The sequence below is a fragment of the Rhizophagus irregularis genome, chromosome 27 (assembly GCF_026210795.1).
Source record: "Rhizophagus irregularis chromosome 27, complete sequence".
Taxonomy (NCBI): Eukaryota; Fungi; Glomeromycota; class Glomeromycetes; order Glomerales; family Glomeraceae; genus Rhizophagus; species Rhizophagus irregularis.
In genome coordinates this window covers 1513277-1538730 of record NC_089455.1, presented here as the reverse complement: position 1 = coordinate 1538730, position 25454 = coordinate 1513277, and the positions used below count along the sequence as shown (strand labels likewise).

Genomic DNA, 25454 nt, shown 5'->3' with positions numbered 1-25454 from the left:
TAAGAACTCATGAAGCTATCAGTCATGTCCTAAAAATTCCAAAAAGTACCATTACAGACACAATTGCCTGATACAAAAATTTTAACACTGGATTAACAACTAAAAGAACTGGAAGACCATGTTCCATGAATAATAATGATCATCGTAAACTTTTGAAAATTATTAAAAAGAATAATAAACTTTCTTTGGGTGAAATTCAGCAGAAATTTCATAGTTCACAGGATAAACAGATTTCAGCTAACACTATTCGTAAAAACCTTCATCAAATGCAAATTTATTCCCAGGTTGCTGTACCGAAACCACTTCTTACAGAGTCTCAACGTGAAAAATGGTTGTCATAGTGCATAGAACGGCAAAGTTGGTCTGTGCAATAATGGAAAACTATCATCTGGAGTGACGAATCCAGATTTACACTTTTTCAAAATGATGGTCCTAGTCATGTTTGGCGAAAAAATGGAACCCAATACAATATCGAAAATTTGACTCCTACAGTTAAACATAGTGGTGGTGGTGTTATGATGTAGGGATGCTTTTCAGGAAAAGGACTGGGACCATTGGTAAAAGTAGACGGTAAAATGAATAGGTTAGATTATATTGATATTTTAGAAAAAAATTTACTGCCATTCATTCGATCAAAACATCACAGGCAACGTTACGCATTTCAGGATGACAATGCTCCAGTTCATACTGCAAGAGATGTTAAAAATTGGATTGTACAGAAAAAGATTAAGATTCTTCCGGATTGGCCTTCTCAATCTCCGGATCTTAATCCTATTGAACATTTGTGGCATGAACTTGAACGAAGACTTCAAAAATGATCTGCACATTTAAAGAATTTTCGTAAACTTGAAGAAGCATTGCAAGATGAGTGGGAAAGAATCCCACCTGAAACTTACATTAATTTAATTAAGAGCATGCCACGTCGAATTGAAGCATGCATTAAAAACAATAGATGGCCAACTAAATACTAATTATTATTAATAAAAATATAATCTTTATTATTTGACTGGATACTTTTGGGAGGGTAGTATATGTAAGTAAGCGTGATTATAATAGGGACATGATCGCATCTATAATAAAGTATTAAAAAAAAAAAAATAATAATAATTCTAATTTTTTAATAAACCAAAAACTTATTACTGATTTTGCTAAATAAAAATTTAAAAATAACAAAAAATCTAGTTTAATAATCAACTTTTTAACATTAACAAAAGTTGTTTATTTTGTCAAATTGCACCTATGAACAAAGTTTTAAAGGTGATTCTTCGCTTAGTTATCTATCTCATTTTTTACTATAAAAATAGTTTACGCAAACTATATATAAAAGTCACGTGATTTACCGCAATGCAGTAATTTTGACGATCTTTGTCGCACAAATTTTATTTTTTATTTTATTTGAAAATAACTCAAAATGATAGGCAAAATCTTCATTTTTATATTTCCAAAGTTTCCAAAGTATTAGTTTTTTATTCATGGACTTTACTTTGGAAGAACATGGCATTTCATTTTGGCTGATCATTTTCTATCGTTAAGTAATGAATCGTCACTTAACTAATAAAAAACGTTTCGCAACATTTTCTATTAAGTTATTGAAAAAAAATGTTGCGAAACGTTTTTTTAATCAAATTAACAAATAAAAACGTTTTGCAACGTTTTTATTAAATTATCAAAAAAAAACGTTGTAAAACTTTTTTTTAATTAATTAACTAATAAAAAACATTTCGCAATGTTTTCTATTAAGTTATTGAAAAAAAATGTTGTGAAACATTTTTTTTTAAATAAATTAACAAATAAAAACATTTCGCAACATTTTTATTTAATTATAAAAAAAAAACGTTGCAAAATGTTTTTTTTTAATTAATTAACTAATAAAAAACGTTTCGCAACATTTTCTATTAAGTTATTGAAAAAAAATGTTGTGAAATGTTTTTTTTAAATATATTAACAAATAAAAACGTTTCGCAACATTTTTATTAAATTATCAAAAAAAAATGTTGCGAAATGTTTTTTTTTAAAATAAATTAACAAATAAAAATGTTGTGAAACAATTTTTTTTTAATTAATTAACTAATAAAAAATGTTTCGCAACATTTTCTATTAAGTTATGAAAAAAAATGTTGCGAAACGTTTTTTTTTAAATAAATTAACAAATAAAAATGTTTCGCAACGTTTTTATTAAATTATCAAAAAAAAATGGTGTGAAACATTTTTTTTAAAATAAATTAACAAATAAAAATGTTTCACAACATTTTTATTAAATTATCAAAAAAAAACGTTGCAAACCGTTTTTTTTTTAATTAATTAACTAATAAAAAACGTTTCGCAACGTTTTCTATTAAGTTATGAAAAAAAACGTTGCAAAATGTTTTTTTTAAAATAAATTAATAAATAAAAACATTTTGCAACGTTTTTATTAAATTGTCAAAAAAAAAACATTGCGAAACGTTTTTTTTAAATAAATTAACTAATAAAAACATTTTGCAACATTTTTATTAAATTGTCAAAAAAACGTTTCATGACATTTTTTATCAAGCGTCACGAAACATTTGGCAAATCAGTTCAGTAAATTTACCGAAATGATCAGTAAAATTTACCGAAACTGATACCAAAAATATCAGTTTGGTAAATCAGTTTGGTAAATCGCAAAACCGATACTGAAACTGAAGTTACTAAAACTAATTGGTAAATTTACCGAAAGGTTCAGTTTGGTAAATCAGAATACCAAAACCGTTCTGATACTGAAACTGATCGGAGCCCTAGCTAGTTGTCCTAAGAACTTGCAACATTTGTTCTAATAAGAAAGCGAAAGTCTCTTTATCAAGTAGCTTGAGAAAGTCCCCAAGTTCTTGTAAAATAAAGTTATTAGTAGTAGAAGCCATTTTTTATAATATATTTTTTAAAAATATTATTGCTGAAATTTCGTTAAAAAATGGTCCATACAATCAGTGGAAAGAGTTCTCTGATTATTAATTTATTAATGTAATAAATTATGCTATTTTTTAATAAAATAATTTAACTATTTAATATATTGATATTATTTGATAAGTAATAATATTTAAACTACCTAAAAATTAAATAAAAAGCTACCTACAAATTACTTAAAATAATCTACTATATAATAATTGTTTTCCTGTGTGACAGTCACGTTTAGATTACATATTTATATCTGTGTTCCTGTAACGTTTAGACTACAATTTATACCTGTGTATCCGTAACATTTAGATTACGAATTTATACTGTGCACCCGAAAGACTGTATAAAATTACGTATAACATTTAACCATCGTACTGATTATGTGTATGTTTATCTGACATTGTGGAGTAACAAGTTCAACAGCTAGTCTAATTACATAAATATTTAGTTGTTTATAAGTATTGTAAAAGCTGCTAATTATTAAATTATTAGACTATTTATAGGGAATTTATAGGTCACTTATTTATAATTTATTAAACTATCTATAATTTTTATAAATTTTCATTTAAAAGTTATTTATTGAAAAAATTAAGTCCTCAAGATAACTTAATTGTATTATTTAGATTAAAATTCATATCTGCTAATAGTTGGTATTTAAGTAATTGGTAAGTAACATAGCAATATTAAATTATTAAGTTTCAGTAAAGAAAATACTAAACCATATTAAAATAGTTTAGGAAATTTTATATTACATTATTATGATTTTTTTTCTTTTTAGTTAATTAACAAATAAAATTTAAAAAAATCCTAAAATAAGATTTTATATGAAAATAAAATTTTCACTAGTAATATATTTTAGTAAGTTGAAGTGTTTCTAAATGTTTTATTTTTTATTTTAATTTTAATTTTTATTAAAATATTTTTTAATATCTTAAATATTATTTTAAAAAAATTTATTGAAATATTTTTTAATGTTTTATTTTTTATTTTTAATTTTTTATTGAAATATTTTATATTAATATTTCAAATGTTATTTTTTTTTTTAAACTTTATTATAGATGCGATTATGTCTTATTATAATCACGCTTACTTACATATATAAACTTACAAATATAAGATAAACAAATATATATAAGAATTAAGCATTATGAAACACGACTACTTTTCATAAAGAACAAGTCGACCTGTCACCTAAACGATCATATCATTGTTAAAAACCAGGATGCGACCTCAAATTCAAAGGTGACTGTCATGATCTACCTAAAAATTTACCCAATGACCACCACGATGGAATGCCAAATTATTCCATTTATTCCAATTACTTTCTAATATATTACAGTCAACATCTTTGACACCTATTTCAGTGCGTTTACTATGTGACTTAGCTTTTTTATCTTTACTGCTAATACTGCATCGCTTTTCTTCCTTTATTTGTAACTCGTTCCTTGGTTTCCAAATAAGCACTTTGAATTCTAATAAAACTCTTCCGGTTATTTGCTTCAGCACTTTATATAACAATTTTTCTTCAGTTATTTTAAAGTACCTTAAAAATTCTATTAACTGACAATTGACTTGATTCTTCATTAAAAATGTAAAATCATATGAGCATCCAATTTCCCACATACCAAGCCCATTAATTTTACTTTTTAATTCTTGTGTATCTATATTATCTCTTGAATACTCCTGTATAATTTTAACTAAAAAAATTTTTAATCACTACACATTATAAATAACATGCATGTATGATTCTTTCTTTATTAAAAAAGCTGTATGTACATACTATCAAATACAGAATGATTATTTTTAAAAATTTATTAGAATATTTTCAACATTCTATTTTTTTTTATTTTTAATTTTTATTAAAGAGTGATTTTAACACTCACCAGTAGTTAAATTCACCCAAGGTAAAGTTCACCTATATTACATAATTTATTAAAATTTAAATTGTTTTGTTTTGAAAAAAATAATAATTTTATTAATAAAAATATTTATATAAAATATATAGTTTAAATATAATAATATATTATACAATAATTTATAAGTTAGTATTATTATAAAAAATGGATAAATCCTACAAATATTAAGTAGATTTTATACTGCTAAACAACTTTCAATTAATAAAGAAAGTAAATTTCATTTGACTAAAGTGGTGAAATTATGCTCTAAAGTTAGTAAATGGAAAAAAAAAAAATTCGAAAGTTAGTATCATGATGAAAAACGTAGATTTCTCCATATATATTATATCTATATCCATAAAAATTAATATATAAGTAGTTTCGACTTTGCTGAACAATTTTCAATTAAGTTAGAAAGTCGATTTCATTTAACTAAAGTGGTAAAATTATGTGCTGAAGTTAATAAACAGAAAAAAAAATTTGAAAGTTAGTACCGTTATGAAAAATGTAGATTTCTTCATATTTATTATATCTACACTCATAAAAATTAATATACAAGTAGGTTTGACCTTGCTGAACAATTTTCAATTAATTTAAAAAGTCAATTTCATTTGACTAAAGTGGTGAAATTATGCTCTAAAGTTAGTAAATGGAAAAAAGAAAAATTCGAAAGTTAGTACCATTATGAAAAATGTTGGTTTCTCCATATATATTATACCTACATCCCAAGTGGTATAAGTTGTAGTGACCATTCAGACAGAAAGTAGTAGGCTAGTATCCAGGATCACCCCTTAAGGTGGATATCAACCACCAGAGATCACCAATTAGAATCCAAAGAGTAGAGAATCGAACCTCATAATTATGCTACCTGTTCTGTGCACAAACACCTTGGCTGACGACTTATCTAACAAAGGTCACAAACTACCACTAAGACATTGCATTCTCAACTTTACCATCTAGAATGATCATCTAACCATTACTGACCCTAAGTGGTATCGTAGAGTGATTACCTGGATAGGAAGTCCCTTAAGATATAGTAATGACCTTAAGGACAGAACTGCATATATGCCAATGGCCTCATAGAGAATATTAGAAGGATACTATAACCCTTTGTTAAAATGTGCAGCCTAACTGTATACACTAATTCACTATAATGCAGTCCAACTACACTAATCCCTGTACCTTCATGCTATTGGTTGTAGCATCTACAGTAAAATTCTTTTTATTTTTGTGGTCATAAGAATCGAACCTACGATTTTACCATACTCAGGCTATATGAGGAATGCCACCACCTTAACGACTGCACTAGGGTAACCAACCCTAGTTTCATTTTTCTACTGTGCAAACAGTCTTACGACTTTATCTTTTATTTATACAGTCAACTCCCTCTATAGTCACTCCCGTTATAGTCACATTCTACTATATAGTCACACCAGTTGAATGTTCAAAACACTTTATTATTAAAATCTATCCTATATAGTCACAATCTATCTATAGTCACTATCACACCTATCCTCAAAAATCTTATATTAAAAAGAACCGTTTATAATCGCAGTTATATAAAGAATATATTAAATAACTTGGCATCTAATAATCGTACAAAGATGTATCATAGCTTGTTAGAATCGTCTCACCGAGACGAATCGAATGGTGGTAGTTTTATCCTTTTCCTTTGCAATGTTTACGCCATTTACGCCACCCACCCTGCCTCTGGCGACTAATCTCGGCCTGCGTCCTATCATCTTAACGCAAGGGCAACCAAGTTTTATCCTTTTCCTTTGCAAGTGTTTACGGCCAGACCACCCATTGCCTCTTATGACTAATCTCGGTCGTGTCCTATCATCTTCAATGCAACCATTAAACCGAGTACTTAATTCCTCGTGTAACAGCACCACTATGAAGACATCCCCCATCGGGCCATTTGTCTGATCGAGTCGACACGCCGCCTACTCATCCTATACCCATTGTACGATACCGATACTCAATTTATTTAACGACCTTTAGAGAGCATCTACTTTCATGGATGGACTTTCGACAGGTAACATCAACCATCTAGTACCCTTCCATACCACCATTTTAGGTACTAAGTCTCACTCAAAGGCCACTACAGCCCGCGATTACCTAGCACCGATAGTACAGTTGCTTTACCCTAAAAGCTTGGTATACTTTCGTAGTGACCACTCGATTGCAAGTAGCAGGCATCTGTCCAGGATCACCCCTTATGGTGGGTATCAACCACCAGGGGATCACCAACCAGGACCCAAGAAGTAGGGAATCGACCGTAGCATGTAATCTACTGTTCTGTGCACGAACACCTTGGTTGGTCTAAGACCTAACAGAAGGTCTAACTACCACTAAGACATTGCACCCTCAGCTTTACCATCTAGGACGACCATCTAGCCATTACTGACCCCAAGCGGTATCGTAGAGTGACCACCCGGACAGGAAGTCCCTCCCAAGGTATAGTAGTGACCCCCAAGGACAGGACTGCGCACATGCCAATGGCCTCATAGGGAACGTTAGAAGGACACCATGACCCTTAGTTGAAATGTGCGGCCTAACCGTACACACTAATTCACCATAATGCAGTCCAACTACACTAATCCCTGTACCTTCACGCTATTGGTTGTAGCGTCCGCAGTAAAATTCTTTTTATTTCCGTGGTTATAGGAATCGAACCTGCGACCTCACCATGCGACCTGCAGCTTAATGAGGGTCTCAGCGACTAACCACCGAGATAGGGTGACCAACCCTAGTTTTATCCTTTTCCTTTGCAAGTGTTTACGGCCAGACCACCCATTGCCTCTTACGAGACTAACCTCGGGTCTGTGTCCTATCATCTTCAACGGGCAACCATTATACCGAGCACTTAATTCCTCGGTAACAGCACCACTATAAGACATCCCCCATCGGGCCATTTTAGGCTGATCTGAAGCTAGGTACACGCCGCCTACTCATCCTATACCCATTGTATGATACTGATACTCAATTTATTTAACGACCTTTAGAGAGCATCTACTTTCATGGAGGACTTTCGACAGGTAACATCAACCATCTAAGCACCCTTCCATACCACCATTTTAGGTACTAAGTCCTCACTCAAAGGCCACTACAGCCCGCGATTACCTAGTACCGATAGTACAGTTGTTTACCCCAAGTGGTATACTTTATAGTGACCACTCAGACAGGAAGTAGCAGGCATCTGTCCAGGATCACCCCTTATGGTGGGTATCAACCGCCCGGGGATCGTAACATGACCCGGAGTAGGAATCGAAGCCCCCATAGCCATGCTACCTGTTACTGTGCACGAACACCTTGGTTGGTCTGACCCCAACAGAAGGTCTAACTACCACTAAGACATTGCACCCTCAGCTTTACCATCTATGGACGACCATCTAGCCATTATCGACCCCAAGCGGTATCATAGAAGTGACCACCCAGACGGAAGTCCCCCCAAGGTATAGTAGTGACCCCTCAGACAGGACTGCGCACATGCCAACGGCTAGTTTTATCCTTTTCCTTTGCAAGTGTTTACGCCGTACCACCCATGCCTCTTACGGTACTAATCTCGGTCGTGTCCTATCATCTTCAATGGGCAACCATTAAACCGAGACTTAATTCCTCAGGTAACAGCACCACTATAGAAGACATCCCCCATCGGGCCATTTTAGGCTGATCTGAAGCTAGGTACACGCCGCCTACTCATCCTATACCCATTGTACGATACTAATACTCAATTTATTTTATGACCTTTGCAGAGCATCTACTTTCATGGAGGACTTTTGACAGGTAACATCAACCATCTAGTACCCTTCCATACCACCATTTTAGGTACTAAGTCTCACTCAAAGGCCACTACAGCCCGCGATTACCTAGTACCGATAGTACAGTTGTTTACCCCAAGTGGTATACTGTAGCGACCACTGCATATAAGTATAGCATCTGTCCAGGATCACCCCTTATGGCGGGTATCAACCACCAGGGATCACCAACCAGGACCCAAGGAGTAGGGAATCGAACCCTATAGCCATGCTACCTGTTCTGCGCACGAACACTTTGGTTGGTCTAAGACCTACCGGAAGGTCAAACTACCACTAAGACATTGCACCCTCAGCTTTACCATCTAGGACGACCATCTAGCCATTACTGACCCCAAGTGGTATCGTAGAGTGACCACCTGGACAGGAAGTCCCCCCCAAGGTATAGTAGTGACCTCAAGGACAGGACTGCGCACATACCAATGGCCTCATAGGGAACGTTAAGGACAACTACGACCCCTTGGCTTGAAATGTGCGGCCTAACCGTACACACTAATTCACCATGATGCAGTCCAACTACACTAATCCCTGTACCTTCACGCTATTGGTTGTAGCGTCCGCAGTTTTATCCTTTTCCGATCACTGGCTGACGAGTTATTCAACAAAATGTTAAACGTCGGCATTATAATATTTCTTGATTTACGTTTACTGCACCATTTAACATTTTGCTAGATTTCTCGGTACCTAGTGATTGTAAAAAGACGATTTATAGCTCGTTGGAATCGCCTCATCGAGACGAATCGAATGGTGGTAAGCTCATCTCTCTGTGATCAATATTGACGGAGTTATTACTTAAAAACTATTTAATATTTTTTAATTTCGGAAATTGATCTAGTGATTGGATTTCGATGTATCTTATACCATTAGATTCGTCTCATCAAGACGAATCGAATGGTAGTAAGATCGTCTTTCTAGGATCAATATTGGCAGAGTTATTACACAATAACCATTAATATTTTTTTAATTTCGGAAATTAATCTAGTGATTGGATTTCGACGTATTTTATACCATTAGAACCGTCTCATCAAGACGAATCGAATGGCGGTAAGATCATCTCTCTACGATTAATATTGGCGAAGTTACGATACAATAAAGTTTTAAGTATAATTAAATTTCTAAAATTATGTTAATTTTTGGCCGGAATTATGATATACAAATATAAGAAATTTTTTATATAGTCACATCTCTTTATAATCACCAAATATGGACTGTCCCAAATGTGTGACTATAAAGAGAGTTGACTGTAATCTAATTTTTTTTTTACTGAATATTGTTTAATAAATTAATTAAAGAATCACATTTAGATAGTCAAAAAGATAAATTTCTGAAATTATTGCCGTTTTCAGAAATGTTGACATTAGAATGTCGATCATTTCTATAAATCGAACACACCGAACACACACCGAACACAGCAATTAAAATTAAAAAAAAACAAATTTTCCTTTAAAAAAAGCAAAATTAAAACTTTAGTAATATATTTTTAGGTAGTGTGCAAAAAAAAATGTATAAAAATTATATTATTTGCATATATGTATTCACTTGTATTTGCTTGTATTTGCCAATGTTCGGTGTGTTCGGTGTGTGTTCGGTACAAATTTTCATATTTTCAATTTTATTCATATCTAAAAAGTGACAAAAATAGTTTTTATATAAAGTTATGCATGAATACTTCAAGTTTGCATAATTTTTTGTATGTGTTCACGGTGTGTTTGGTGTGTTCGGTATAAAATGGTCAAAATTTCAGATTGTCAACATTTCTGAAAACGGCAATAAATGGTTAGATAAAAAAAATGATGTTTTTTAATAGTATAGTTGGTTCATCAACTGAGCTTTATTAACAAAAAATTTAATAAAACATTATTTTCTTTTATAAAAGAATATATATATTCATAAAATTGTAAATTGTATACAGATAAAATATACATAACTAATATACATATTTATTCAATATATAATAAAAACACTTATTTCGTGGCACAATCAGGTCAAATTTATAGTACTGGCCAGAATTATTAGTAATTTTTTGTTAAAATTATAATTCTGTCCAGCTTTACAAATTTGCCTGGCCAACTCAAATGCTACACATATTAATCGGTAACAATACCCTAATGTTTAAAGTGAAAGATCTGAATTATGCATTTTTTTTCATTAGCTTCTTTTCTGTATTTTTCAAAAATTTTAATAAGCAAAAATATTTTATAACTTTTTATTGGAATCTCAAAAAAAAGTCTAATATAAAAGTAGCAAAAACATATAAAATTAAGAACGAAGCAACCAGTGATTCAATTTTGATAAAAAAAACTTCGAATGTGTAACAGATTTTAAGTTCTGGTGGTTTATTGATCAGTCTGTGTAACCTTAAGTTGACACCGTTTATTTCCACTCTATACCGGACTAAACCTCCTGGAACAGAGGGTTCGCTATATCCTTTTTATCAAAGAAATTTTGTACTTTACAACTTTTTCACTCTCCTAATAATAAATATCTAATATTTCTTTTTTCAGACAATACTGTATTTACTCTATAATGCTTAAAAGAAATAATACTTGCGTTTTTAATTATTTGTTTCGTTTATTAGCAAAAATTATAAATAAACATTGAAGATACGATAAATATTTCCAACTTGACAATGTTTATGTATTTGACAATATATTAATTAATCAAATCGAGATTTGGGAAATTGATTATTTAGAAAAATGTCATTTACATTCATAGATGCGTTATTCCTTCATTATATGTGCAAGAAATCGTTTCGTCTTTGAAGAAGTATGGTGTAACATTTGTGGAATATTGTAATACATATAGAGAATTAGATAGTACAAATTTATTTACTTGGACAAGATAGTATGAGAGCAAAAAATATACTTTGGCAAAAACATTAGGTTAGATTTACGATACTGGTTAACCATGCTTGTATATTTCTTTTAAATTTTTAGGATGTTTATCAGTGCGACACGATGATCTGATTGGACGTATCACGCGATCAGGGGTCAACCTGACACATATTTCAGACGTGCTTTAATAATATACAAAACTGTATTAAACTACAAGTTGAATAGACCTTTCGCAGGATGAATTAGTTAAAAGATGAATTAGTTAAAAACTTGATCTAGTTGAATCATTATCAAACAGGCCAGTAATTTAGAAAGAAAAAACTTTTTTAACGAGCAGATTATCGAATCATCGAGCAGATTAGTAATAAGAAAAAAATGTGGGGACTTTGATCATTATGATCAAAAAAAGAAAAAGTTACGCAATCTAACGCGCAATTGCCGCAGTATAATTTGTTATATAAAATGGGAATTTTTCTTATTGTAATTTGTTTTCCTTTTACTTGTGTAATCTTGTTTGTATGAGAATATATAAATAAAAAATTGCCGCTTGACGCAAAGCTTTCTTTTTTATTTCTTTGTTTCTTACCTTTTATTTTTAATATATTTTCCTTGATTCCTTAATAATACGTTTTTAACTGTGAAATAAGAACTCTATAATGGAATCATTTCAAATAAACTTTAAGGTCTCCTGTACTTCAGATCCTACTGTGCTTCGAAAGCTAAATTTCAAAAATTCAGACCTAACGTATTCTTCTTTATATGCTAAGGTATTGATTTTACATGCTTATATTTTTTTTGATATCTGAAAGTGAAAAGTTAGACTCAATATAGTATCCTGAGTAATAATCTAAGCGATTTCTTTACTATCAAAGCATGATATGCATAACGTTAATAAGCTTTGATTCTTTAAGTAAAATTTTGACATGAAAGTATTATTAATTTTGCTGCGGAAAAATATTTACCATTTTTTTTTCCAATTTATTTTTTAAAATTCTTAGCTTTCAGCTCTTTTTAAATTGGATAATTTTATAATTCGATACACTGATGAAGATGAGGATGCTATTTGTATCGATAATGATAAAGAACTCAAAGATGCCATTGACCATGCTTTAAATTTAGGCAAAAACAATGCTAGAGTTGTGATTAGGTTAAGCTTGGAAAGAATGGACACTCAAGTTTCCAATCGACAAGACCCTAGCGAAAACTTAAATGATAAAAATATTGTAGCAGGTAATTGTTTAAAATATTTTAATGTTTTTACTAACTATAAAAAAAGCTTGACATTTTTGCATTCTCTATGAAATTCTATGAAAAGGCTCTGATGCTGCGCCACAAATCGATAAATCTCAATCATCATCTGAATTTGGTACAAATAATGAATACGCCAATCCTGAAGAATATGCTTTCGAAAGAGTATTAAATACAGGAATCAAAAATCTCCAGGATATGGTACAAGCTTTCGTAACCCAGTTGAGCAACACCATAGAACGGGATTTGTCAAATAAGAATCTTAACGTGTCTCAACCACATCAATCAAATAATGGTGGCAATTCTCACAATGTTAAAAGTAATGATTCAATTACCAGTTCTTCATCTGAGACGCGACAAATTCCTAAAGTTACAGATATTCCAGCTTCTTCAGGTATGATAAGTCACCTTATAATATATATATATATATTAAAATGACCAAAATTATTTATATATTATTTACATCTTTTATAATTTCTTACAGAACCTGTTGTGCATCATGGTGTAATGTGTGATTGCTGTAAAAATATTATCCGTGGAATGAGATGGAAGTGTACATCTTGTTTAAATTATGATTTATGTCAAGTTTGTAAATCTAAATCACCAAGTATTCATCGTCATTCGAATAAGCATGCGTTCCAACCTATCCCATATCCAAGAACTTCCAATCATACTCCCCGTAAGTGTTATCAACATATTTTTTTGAATTTCCTATAATACAAGATAAGATATTTTACTCACGCCATATTTCATCATCACCTAATATTAAATTAGGTCCAGAAAATTTGCATTCTGCTACTTGTGACTACTGTGAATCAGTTATCTTTGGAATACGTCATAAGTGTATTAATTGCCCAGATTTTGACCTGTGTAATAATTGCATTTGTATGTAAATTTAGGACATTTATTTATCATTAAAGTTAAGATAATTATTTATTTACGCTCAAATCAATTTTAGCGCTTGCACCAACCCAGCATCCCAATCACACATTTGTACCTATCCATAGACCTGGTGAACCTGAAATCAAAATTCCGGGTATTTATTATTACTACTATAACTTTGTGGACTTTGGGAATAAATTTAACATCATATTTTGTTTAAATCTAATTTTTTTAGACGCTTCTTTTCATCCTGGAATTAGATGTGATGGTTGTCATAAATCAATCACTGGTGTTAGATTTAAGGTACAGGTTGTTTTATTAATATAATGTGATTTATTTATAGCGTTAATTCAAACACACTTTTTTTTTAAAAAAAAAATTATTGAATAGTGCGGAAATTGTCCTGATTTTGATCTTTGTGGAAATTGTGAAGCGTCTCCTCTTAAAAAACATGATCCTAATCATGTTTTTATCAAGTTCAAGAGACCTGTTCCGTCTCCAATATCATCAACTACCCCTTTACTTCCGTTATTTTATTCGCGTGCAGATGTCAAAATCTGCAGATCAAAAGAATGCGGACAAAAATCAATTTCGAAAGAAATGGAATCTACTACAAATAACAGTATAGCTGAAGCTAGGCTCTCTTCTGCAACTTTTGCCACTCAATCTACCAGTCAAAAATCGCCAATTTCAATTGTCAGAGCAACTAGGTAATTAATTGTTATTCACATCATTAATTTATTATTAAATCATTACTGAATTATGTATATTGTATAGTGATCCTGTTGTTAGTAGAGCGCCAATTGACCTCTACGATCAGTTGCTTATCACTTCGACCACTTCGCTTGAGTCATCTACAAAACCTAAATCGCAAAACGATAGTTCATCTGTGTCATCTTTATGTTCCAAACAAGTTCCACTTCCCGAAATGTCTTCTACGCCTTCTCCATCTGTTTCAAATGTTAATACGAGTCATACCGATTCCAATAACTACTTCACTCCTTTATCCCTTAAAACACCCGTAGCAGAAACAATTTCAAAGAATCCATCAGGAAAAGCTTTTGATGCTTCGATGTTAAATTCACGTTTTATTGAAGATGTAAACGTACCAGATGGTACAGTACTTGTACCACAGGCTCAATTTTTAAAGATCTGGAAAATGTCTAATAACGGCAGTATCGCTGTAAGTGGTTATGATAATTTTTATTAAATTATATTATACATTAATATTAATAATAATATTTATATTTTTAAATGTTAGTGGCCTGAAAGTACAGTTTTACATTATGTTGGTGGACAGCGCATGTTCAACGATGCATTAATTAAATCTGGTGAGGAACCAAAGATCCTTGTTGGTTCTGTTGAAGTTGGTAAGACTGTTTGTATTTCCGCTGACCTCCAAGCGCCTTCCGAATCCGGGAAATACGTTTCGTTAGTATAATATTAATTATCCCCTAATAGACCAATAATTCATCAACTTACATATTAATATTTAATTTTAACATTATAAAGATTTTGGCGATTGACAGACAGTGATGGTAATCGATTTGGACACAAAGTCTGGTGTGATATTACGGTAGAAGTTGACGATCAATCATCTAGCATGTCTTCATCTTCAATGATCTTCCCCGTGTTGAATTATGATCAACAGTCTGTTTCGTTTAGAACCAAGGATACCTCAGCTCCAGTAACCACCTTTGCATCTTTAGAAATTGGAAAACTTCAAAATGAAGATGATTCTTTACATGATCAATTAGCGGCATATAACAAAAAATCAGAAATCATATCTGAAACTGAAAGTCAACCTGATTTTGATGATTCAGATGAAGATTCTGACGATATTTCTTCGATTACTTCTAGCATAGATTCATCTCAAGATTTTATTGTTGTAGAAAAGGAGTCGGATAATGATATGCAACGTGGAAGAAGTGTACAACCGTATATTATAAGCCAAGATTCAAATGAAGATAAAACTAGGAATGATGCACAATTACCTTCGATTGAAAATGTCCAAAGCTCATCACCTGTTGATATTTTAACCGTTGAAAATGCTGCGACATCGCAACTTGTTACTGACGAGCCTGAATTAAGTGGAGAAATTCCAGAAGAGTATCAAGAAAAATTAACACACTTGAATGACATGGTATGTGTTTTTTAATTAATTTATGTTTGTTATGTTAGATTTCAAGTCATTTAACATCAATTTAAATATCAGGGCTTTCATAATAAAGAAAAAAATCTTGAGCTTTTAAAAAAGTTTAACGGAGATTTGGAAAATACTATCAATAATCTTCTAAAAATGTAAATTATGAATTTTATTTAAATTTTTTGAATTTATATATATTCCTATATTATTCATGGTATTCTGTTTTTGAAGTTTCATATTTAAAATTAAATCATTTGATCACTACTGTTCAAAATAATAAAATGATTTATCAATTTATTAAATTTAAATATTTAAATTGTATATTAAAATTTTTTACTTATATATATATTGTAAAATCAAATAAATAATTTATTGTATTAATAAAATAAGTGTTTATTATTCTATTATTAAGAAAAAAGTAAAAGCTAATGTATTAATATACTTGCTATCAGAATTAATTACAGTATATGAAGCTTATATTATAATATATTACTTTACTAACAATATTAGTTTTTTTGACAATTATATAATAACCTTATTATAATTAGAGATGATTATGGTTCAGTAGACCATGGTTTGAACTGACTTATTGTTCAGTTTGCTTATACTCTGAACTGAACCATTGAACCATAGTTCAGTTTGTTCAAGTTGACTCAGTTTGAATTGAACTGAACCAAAATTATAAGTAAATAAAAATTTTTATCAAATAACTTAAATTACTTATATAATTTAATACTTCCTTTATTTATAAATTTGATATTATTCTTAGTTATACTATTGAATTGTATTTAATGATTATGTAATATCACTATACCATCTCTTTAAAAGATAAATCACTAAAATTAATTTCACAGCAATTAATATTTATGTTTATATGATATACTATATAAAATTATTTTTTTTTTTGTTTAAAGTGTATCTAATCAGAACTTTATTAAAATTGAAATCATACAAAATTACTGTTATACTGTACAAAATTAAAAGTTTTTATATTTATATATAAAAAAAGTTTTCACATTTGTATACAACATTAAAATTCTTGTATTTAATATTCTAATTGAAAAAATAATATAATTGGCATATTTTTTATTATGATTTTGATTAAAATTATAAATTTTAATTTATTATATAATCCAATAATATGAATATTCAATAGTATTTTATTCAATTTGCTCAAATCAAACTTTTAACACTAGTCAAAAACCAGGCAAACATGGCATAGTAGCCTTTATCTTTATTAAAATTATTCGAACTTATACAATTTACAAAAAATAAAAAGAAAGATATAAAAATAAAACTAACTAAAAACAAAGCTATATAGTCTCCTAAGAAAAAATAAAGTAAAAATTAATCTAAAAAAGAAAAATCGCATTACACTAAATTTCCCCAGATCTTCCCCCTTGATATATTCCAACCAAAGTAGAAGCAACTATGCTAACAAAATAACAAATAGCGCGCCCACTATAAAAATCGACACTCCATCCTGCAAAAGCTGTTATTAAGTAGCGCCGTTAGACGACCCATAAAACCCGAAAAGTGATTAAACCATGGCAAACCATATTTCATCGAGTTCTTCAACCAATCGGTTCCGGAGTCACGTGAAACGTGTAGGGTCGGAGGTGGTAAAGATGAGTAAGGTATGTACGTCGACAATGACAGATTAGATGGCTTTGGAGTAGTTTTCAACTTATAGGTAATGTTCATCGCGTTTTCCCATCTACTTTTTTCATAAGAACGTGGATTCCAGATTCTTCTTCTGAATTTCTGGACAAAATTGTTATGAATAGCAGCGATAACTTTAATCGCAGAAGTTCTTGGAATGGATAGATCAACAAATAAGTCGATGAAGAGTTTGGGTAAGCAACCACGGATAAGGGCAAAGGAGGACCAATTTGTAGATGAAAAGGACCAGCATGAAAGAGAAGTAAGTTTAGCTATGAATGGAGAAGGATCAATATCAGCCAAATTGCTCGCTTCAAGTTTGGAAATCAAATGATTTTGATAAAATTGGAGAATTTGTTGCATAGGCAGACGTCGCTTTTGCGCTAAAAGGTGCATCAGGTCTTCCATGCGGTCAATACAAGAACGGCAAGTTAATTCGTCCATGTATAAGTCTGGTCGGGTCCGTTTAAGCTTTTCCAATGTAGGCAAATCATCCAAGAAAAGTATGAATTTAAAGGTTAGGTGTCTTGAAGCGTGCTCAGGAGTAAAGGACGCGTCATGGGAGGGCTTGAAATTTAGAGTGAACCAAGTAAGTTCCCAGTCAACAATATAATCTATATTAGTTGATAATAAAGAAATAAAGTGAAAACGCGTTAAGTTTAACAAATCGCGCATTAACTGCGTTTGATAGTATTGTTTTAGAAGGTGTCGCGGATTAGATTCACAGACAACATCATTGTCATAAATTAAGACAAAATCATGGGCAGAGGCCAGGTCCATTCCAGAGATCAAAATACTGGATGACGCGGTATGGGCGGTATTGGCCAAGGAATCAGCAAAATCGTTTAAATAATTGCCAGAATGAGCTTTAACTTTGACGGGAAGGACAGTCAAATTTTTAGAGAAGATGGTTCGCTCGATAATAGCCCAAAGTTCAAAATTTGTGGTTTTATAGTACAAACGACTATTTGAGTAGATAGAGGAAAAACAACTTCGAAGACCATCAATGGCAGTTTGTGAGTCAGTATAAATAGTAACTTCAGAGTCGCGAGGAGAGATAGTTAAAACAGCGTAAATAGCAGCAGCTTCAGCTCAAGAAGAAGAAGGGTTATCACGAATAAGACCGTGAGCATAGGTGGCGATGGAGTTGGGAAAGCCTGCATCCGGGACTATTTGCATCCAAGACCAGCCCATAGAAACATTGGGAGTGCCTAAATTAATAAGAGACCCATCAGTGAAAAAGATGTAACGCGAGTCTGGAGAAATGACCAACGGGGAGTTAGCAAAAACAGCAGTAGCCGATGATTCAATAGTAACAGGAGAAACGGAAGCTACAGTGGTATTTGCTGGAGAAGAATCAATGTCAAATTCCAATCTACTATAATAAAGACGGACACCATCTTCTATATCAGCCCAAGTGAAAGGGGAAGTCACTTCAGAAGTAGTACGTTTAATCCGCTCGTTGGTAGTGGGCAGAATAAGCGAATGTTGTAGAGAAACCGTAGGTGTACAAAGGGTTAAATCAGCATTCCGTTTTTTGGAAGGAGGCAGAGGAATGTGAGCAGCACAACCAGGACAAGGGGAAAGTCTGATGAGATCACCAGGTGAGGATTCACAATCAGGAGAAATCCAGTGAACAATAGAACAAGTACCACGACTAGCTTGGACTAGAAGTTGTTTGCCAAAAAAGGGAGAACCATAATCGTCCAACGTGACAATCCAATTTTTTGTAGTAGGAGGAGAAAATAAACAAGGAGTCAAATCGTAAAAGGAAGAGTCAATCGTAGGCATAAAATTAAACTGATCTAGCAAACGATTATTAGAGTCAGGAATAGTGGTAGCTTGTTGAATATCTTTGTACCAATAAGGGATACGGCCAGGGCCACGTCGTCCAACCAAATTGTCATAGTAAGCCTTCCAGGAAATTAAATGAGTTCCTTGGGGAGTAACAAGCTGAGATAAATAAAACAGTTGTCGTTTACGCAGGATGGAAAAATAGGCTTTAAAGGCTTTAGGCGTCATGCATTCAAATAAAGGAACGCGTCCATCTAACAAGGACAAATTCGGAAGCTTCGATAGTTGAGTGTGAAGCAAACGAAAAGGAGTAGAAGACAAGAGAGCAATAGTGCATGCGATATAATCTTTCTTAAAAGAAAATAGAGAAGACCATATAGACCAGTCTTTAATTAAAAGGGGAGAAATAGGAATCAAAAAATTATATTGAATTAAACTCAATCTATAAATAAAAAGAGATTGAATAAAAACAGAAGAAGAATTAGCCATTAAAAATAAATTAGTAATATGACATTGTCGTTGATGAGCAAACAAATTAATCAAGCCCAAGGCATGAGACAAAAATAAAATGGAATTGGGTAAAGAACGAGAAAAGTTTGCTTTATGTTTTACAACAGATCGTATACTTCTCGTTATTAGGTGACAATCAGATTCAGATAAGTGAGTAACTTTCATCTGGTATTCAAGTTTCGGTATAAGGATGGCATTGTGTAAATACACAACTTGTTTGGAAGAGAGCTTTGCGGGGCGAATAGTCGCAGCGAATAAGCAGCATTCACGTTTGAGTTGCTTTTTGACAAAATCCCGGGAGCTTTTAATGTTGAACCAGACACCTAAAAAATGAAAAGAAGTTGTCATGGAAATTGGGGTAATAATAATGGAAGGAACACTATTTAAAGAGGATAAATCCAAATTAAAAGTAATAGGGGATATAACGGAATTCGAAGTCAAAGGCAACGAATTAGTAATTAACACATATTTGTTATGATTGGCGGAAGTGTTATTGATCTGATAAAATTCTTCAGTAATGGATAGCATAAATTCCATGCCAGCTTTTGACGAGGAAATAAGAGTAGAGTCATCCATAAATACTAAATTATTAATCTTCAAATCAAGAGAAGGACTTGAAGAATCAATTAAAGACGGTGTAGAAAGAACATAAGGGTCCATCATCTCATTCTTTAAAACAGTAAGTAAAGGATCAATATAAATAACCCATAAAAGAGGAGAGATAACTTCGCCTTGGTCAATACCAATGCGAACCCTATAGGCAGGCGTAGATCCATGAGCAGTGAGAACGCGATTAATGCGTTTCATAAAAAGTGAAAGGATGAACTTAACAGCGGAGGCTGGAAGACGTATACGTTCTAAAGCGAAACGTAACATCGTTAGATCAACTGAATCAAAAGCTTTAGAAATATCTTGGGAAAGAATCCAAAGCGGATTTTTGTTGATATCAGCATCATGGATAATAGATTCTAAAGTAATAATAGGGTCGCGGCAGAACCTCCAGGAAGACCAGCGAAGTTACCACCTTTAAGGACATCATGTGAAGCCATGATGGTAGAAAGGCGATTATAAAAAAGTTTGACAAGAGATTTCCTAATCACTTCGAGTAGGGTAATAGGGCGAGTATTTTTTAATTGACACTTCCATTCGTGAGGTTTGGGGATAGGAAAAACCATTGCTTGTCGCCATAAATCAGGAATATCAGTTTTGGAAAGGCATGATTGAATCAAAATGAGGAGTAAAGCCGAGGTACGAGATCCGAGATGTTTGAGCATTTCATAGGTAATCATGGAAGGACCAGAGGCTTTACCGTTAGGAGTAGAAGAAACGGTGGATAACCATTCATCAAGGGTAGGGGGATTCATTAAAGAATCATAGATGGAGGAGGACACATCATCCATAGGTTGATAGGCAGAAGACCATCTATCAGGTAGTGTATCAATAGATACAGGAGGATTGGACTTTATAGGTACAAAGTTTTGGAAATGGTTAACAACAGCATCATCTATGTCCTTAGGAGCAGTTAACAACTGAGGTTGAGAAGGATGGTCAATGAAGATACGGTCCAAAGTGATATGGCGACGGGTGCGAGAAAGCGCTGAATCAATAAAGGAGGAAAGGTCAGTTTCAAAATTATTATTTCTATCATCCAAGTGAGCACGGATGGAGGAGTCTTGGAATTCTTTTTCTTGAAGTAAATGAAATCCCCGTAAGGATTTTGAAATATTGGATAAATCATTAAGAAGTGTCTTGAAATTATCTTGTCGACATGATGAAAGAGAAAAGGGCAGAGTAGGAATGAAAGTAAAAACTTTCTTATATAATTGAAGAATGTTTTGAAGTCGATGCAAATGTATAGACCACTTATGTTCATGAGCAGCAGAATAAGTTAAAAGATATTTGCGCAATAGACGTATCGAATGCCTTAGGCGATTTAAAAACCGATAATTTTGAATTAAAATTTCCAGATCTTTAGGAACCTTAGGAGTATAATTATTGCCAACAGTAGAAGAGGGTAAAGTAGCGTTGGCGGATTTAAGGATTCGCGATTGAAGATATTCGCACATCTGATTGATATGCCAGGAGGAAAAAATTGATGGTGAAACATCACATAAGGCATCAGCTTTGTCAGCAAATTCCGTCCATTGAGTATCAGTTACAGAATCAAATTTGAAAACGCGACGGGTTTGGCGCTTAAGTTGACGAGCGCGAGCCAATTTGGTAGAGGCAAAAAGTAAAGACATATCATAATATGTGATGACAGGGTTGTGATCAGATGTGCAGATGTCTTGAGCATTAAAAATACAAGCAGTAAGAGCAAATCCTTTGAGAAGAGGGCAGGACCATACATAATCAACACAAGTAATGTGGTCATTGCGATGAAAGGTACCTAAAGAGTCGGAAAGATTAATGGGTGTAAAATCTTCATAACCGTGAGAAAGGAGATGAAAAGTAATCGGTGTATATGTTTTGAAGCAATTTGGGGTTGATTAAAATAAATAGGATAATATTTATCTAAATGCATGTTAAAATCGCCACAAACAGCATGATAAAAACCAGCTTGTTTAGTAAGGATAAGTTGTTGAATAAGCAAATCAATAGTGTCAGTGCGCAGAACACTTTCAGCAGGGGGAGGGATATAAATAACAAATATACGCAATTTAACATTGCCTTTGAAATATAAATCAACAGAAAGCAGTCGTGAAGAATGGGATTTAAAATCTTGTACATGTGATGCAAGAGAATTTTCTATAAATAGGGAAACACCACCAGAAGAAAGAATTTGTTTAGAAGTATCCAAATTCGAAGAAAACACAGTATAATTAGAAAGTCGTTTGGATAAAAACTTCATTTGTTTAGGGTGGATATGAGTATCAACAATACCGCCAAAGGAAATATGTTTTAGAGAAAAGAAGGTAGAAATCTCTTCTAATTTAGTCTGACCATGCATTTTAAGGCCATTGACATTAAAGGAGGAAATATTAAATGAATTGGGGATAGGAGAAGTGTTACTAGGAGAAGAAAATAATGATTCATGTGTAAAAAGTTCAGTAACATTATCGGGGTTGGGAGGGTTTCGTACAAAGGTGTCATAATTAAAATTATTGTCCGACATTAAAACACAATGATAAAAATAGTCGGGGAGATAAGATTTGAAGAAGAAATTTAAACAGAAGCTGAATCAGCTTGTTCCAGGGGAGCACCACCAATGGAGCTAATGAATTGTTTGATATGACCAGTAAGTTGGTCCAATTTACTTTCAATAACGACTCTACTATTTTTGAGATCGTTAATTTCTTCTTGCGTGGAGGAGATAGGGGTAAAAGGAGGAGCGTTGGGGGAGAGGTGAGAAGGGGGAAGCGACGTGTTGGGAACAAGAATAGTAGGAGGCAGAGGTCGCGATAAAATACTTCTGGGAGGTAAGGGAGATGTAGTGGAAGGCTGAATGTTAAGTGGAACATGGGATACAGGGGCATCCTCTTGCATGAGATCCAAGTCAGATTCATTAGGACTAGAAAGCGGATCAAGGCCAAGGTGTGATTCAATACGAGTCATCCGTTGGTCAGCAAGTTCAAGAGCGGAAATGCGTTTGTGAAAATTAGCAACTTCACATTGCAATTCACGTAAGAGGTTTAAAATATTGTTAGCATCATCAGAAGATAATGCAGAATTAGGAGTTTGTCGGGGCAAGGGACGAGCGGTAGAACGAGAAGAGGAAGAAAAAGAGACCGATCGTTCTTTACTATTATGCCGGGCACGTTGGGAGGTATTGGGATTATGTATGTTATGATTATTAACATTATTATTGCGGTCATGAGAACTGTTATTATTATTAGCACGTCCAGAATCATGAGTAGGTCGATCTTTGGATTTTGAGCGAGATCGGGAGCGAGAACGTGTATTAGCAGCATTAGAATTGGGGCGGCGAGGTTGATTGACATTAAATCGTTCTTTGAGTTTTGCTACGGGGTCGCGAGTGCGACTTCTACCTCTGGTTTGTTTTAGTGGGCAAAAATTTGGAGCGCAACCTAATTTGCCACATCTGTGACAAAGTTTATTGGTATTATCTGAGGAGGACCAGAAAAGTACCTTTCCTTGGAAGCTGATAGTTTGTTCCATAGCAGCATCCATGGTTTCTTGGGAATTGAAAGTGACATAAGCCCATCTTTTGGGCTTGTAAGAGTTTAGAGAAAGCGGTACATTGACAGCTTTAGCGCCAAGGCTACGAGTAAGGGAGCCAAATTGATATCCTTAACATTGGGGGGAAGTTGGGTAAGGGTGGCAACGTATTGACGGCGTGCAGCCTTTTGATCCACAGTATAAGAACATGGAGTGATTCTGAGGCAGGTGGAGAAACAGTACACAGCCCATTGGTCGGTAAAACGAGCGATTGAATCGGCGTGATCATACACAATGCGGGCTTGCTGAACTTTGGCATTAGGCCTGGAGAAAAGGCGGCAAGAGGTGATATTACCAAATTTTTTAAAATAAGCCATGAGGTTGTCTTTTTTAATGAAGAAAGGGATATCGGTAACTTGGATAGCCCGGAGATCTTCATTGGATCGGAGTTGGCGAGGGTCATGTGCATGAAAGATTAAGTCAGGGAACTCAGGATGAGTGGAACCAACGCACAAATCGCGTGCTTCAGCGGTATGGAAGTGGATAACGAGGCGTTTGGCTTCCCCAGAGCCAGTCATACGCGCTTTTCCAGTAAACGACTCGTAAGTTTCTAAAAAAAGGTTATTAACAGCTTCAATAAGGGCTTTGTTGGTAGGGAATTTCTTAAGAGATTCAGGGGCAGCATTCGGCGCAGCCGCAGCCTGAAAATCATCTCTGGTTATGGCGAGGGTCACCACTGGATCTGGAGTTCAATCGTCATCTGGAGCACCATTGGTATCCAAATTGGGTGACGCGTTAGGGGGTTGTTGCAAGTCTTTGTTTAAAGGTGCATGCATGGACACGTCCACATTTCCAGAAGACGCGACGTGACTGGGCGCAGTTGGCGCAGCAGATTTTTTCAGGGAGGAGGTCAAAGTATTTTCGCCAGAGAAATTTTGTTGAGGAGAAGAGGAAAGTCCATCTACTCCAACGTCAGCCGTCTGATCATCGGCAACGTAGTCTTCTTCCATAGAGTTTTCGGTAATCGTACGATTACGTTTCTGCTGGACAGTGTTTTCACCATCGGAGCTCGAGTTATCAGAGTTATTATTTTTTCGTTCTTGACGGGAAGCTTTCCTACTATTAGGGTTATGACTTCCACGGCCTCTCTTGGCATAGTTACCAGACATAGTAGAGGGCTTTGAGTTGGGAATATATAAAATATAAAATTTTATTAGTAGCTTGTATTATTTTTTTAAAAATAATAAAAAAATATTTTCGTCGGAATTTTCGTTTTTGAAAAATTCAGGAGAGAGTTACTAGTCAAAAACCAGGCAAACATAGCTTGAGCTTGAATTTTATTAATTAATGCCGAAGTGACTTTAGAGAACACAGAGTGAACTATAAAGTACCGCAACAAGTGCAGAACTAATAGAAAACAAAGAACAAATAATCTTCCGAAATTGCAAATAAAAAGAAAAGCTAAGATTATAAAATCCCACCCTCTCTGTATAAATAACTACGGCTACTCCCCCCAAATCTATTTCAAAATGAGTAAAGTCGACTATGCTATACGTAACCCATCCAGCGCCGTACCCACTCCTAGAATCGGTAAAGAACCTCCGAGCTACCATTAGCACTATCAGAAATACAT

The 25454-nt window shown here is 33.3% G+C and overlaps 2 protein-coding genes across 2 annotated transcripts; one reads left to right on the top strand and one right to left on the bottom strand.

Annotated features, from left to right (window-relative positions):
• Positions 1 to 4071: 4071 nt before the first annotated feature.
• OCT59_018225 (uncharacterized protein) lies at positions 4072 to 4497 on the bottom strand (the record flags this gene model as incomplete). Its single annotated transcript, XM_066148623.1, has 2 exons — positions 4072 to 4104; positions 4186 to 4497. The coding sequence occupies 2 exons, from the start codon at positions 4495 to 4497 to the stop codon at positions 4072 to 4074; spliced, it is 345 nt and encodes a 114-aa protein (XP_066004534.1).
• A 6532-nt stretch (positions 4498 to 11029) lies between these two features.
• Positions 11030 to 16060, top strand: OCT59_018224 (uncharacterized protein). The gene is made up of 12 exons (XM_025321914.2): positions 11030 to 12227; positions 12459 to 12690; positions 12776 to 13102; positions 13193 to 13387; positions 13483 to 13593; positions 13667 to 13744; positions 13826 to 13893; positions 13981 to 14300; positions 14368 to 14773; positions 14852 to 15021; positions 15103 to 15733; positions 15806 to 16060. The coding sequence occupies exons 1-12, from the start codon at positions 12117 to 12119 to the stop codon at positions 15893 to 15895; spliced, it is 2739 nt and encodes a 912-aa protein (XP_025167636.1). The 5' UTR covers positions 11030 to 12116; the 3' UTR covers positions 15896 to 16060.
• The last annotated feature ends 9394 nt before the right edge of the window (positions 16061 to 25454 follow it).

What these genes read in the sequence shown, in the direction of transcription:
- OCT59_018224 (XM_025321914.2), top strand. Translation starts at nt 12,117, where the DNA reads ATGGAATCATTTCAAATAAACTTTAAGGTCTCCTGTACTTCAGATCCT. An exon ending in TCACTGGTGTTAGATTTAAG is followed by an intron (nt 13,894 to 13,980) that starts GTACAGGTTGTT and finishes ATTATTGAATAG; the next exon opens with TGCGGAAATTGTCCTGATTT. An exon ending in GAATCCGGGAAATACGTTTC is followed by an intron (nt 15,022 to 15,102) that starts GTTAGTATAATA and finishes AACATTATAAAG; the next exon opens with ATTTTGGCGATTGACAGACA.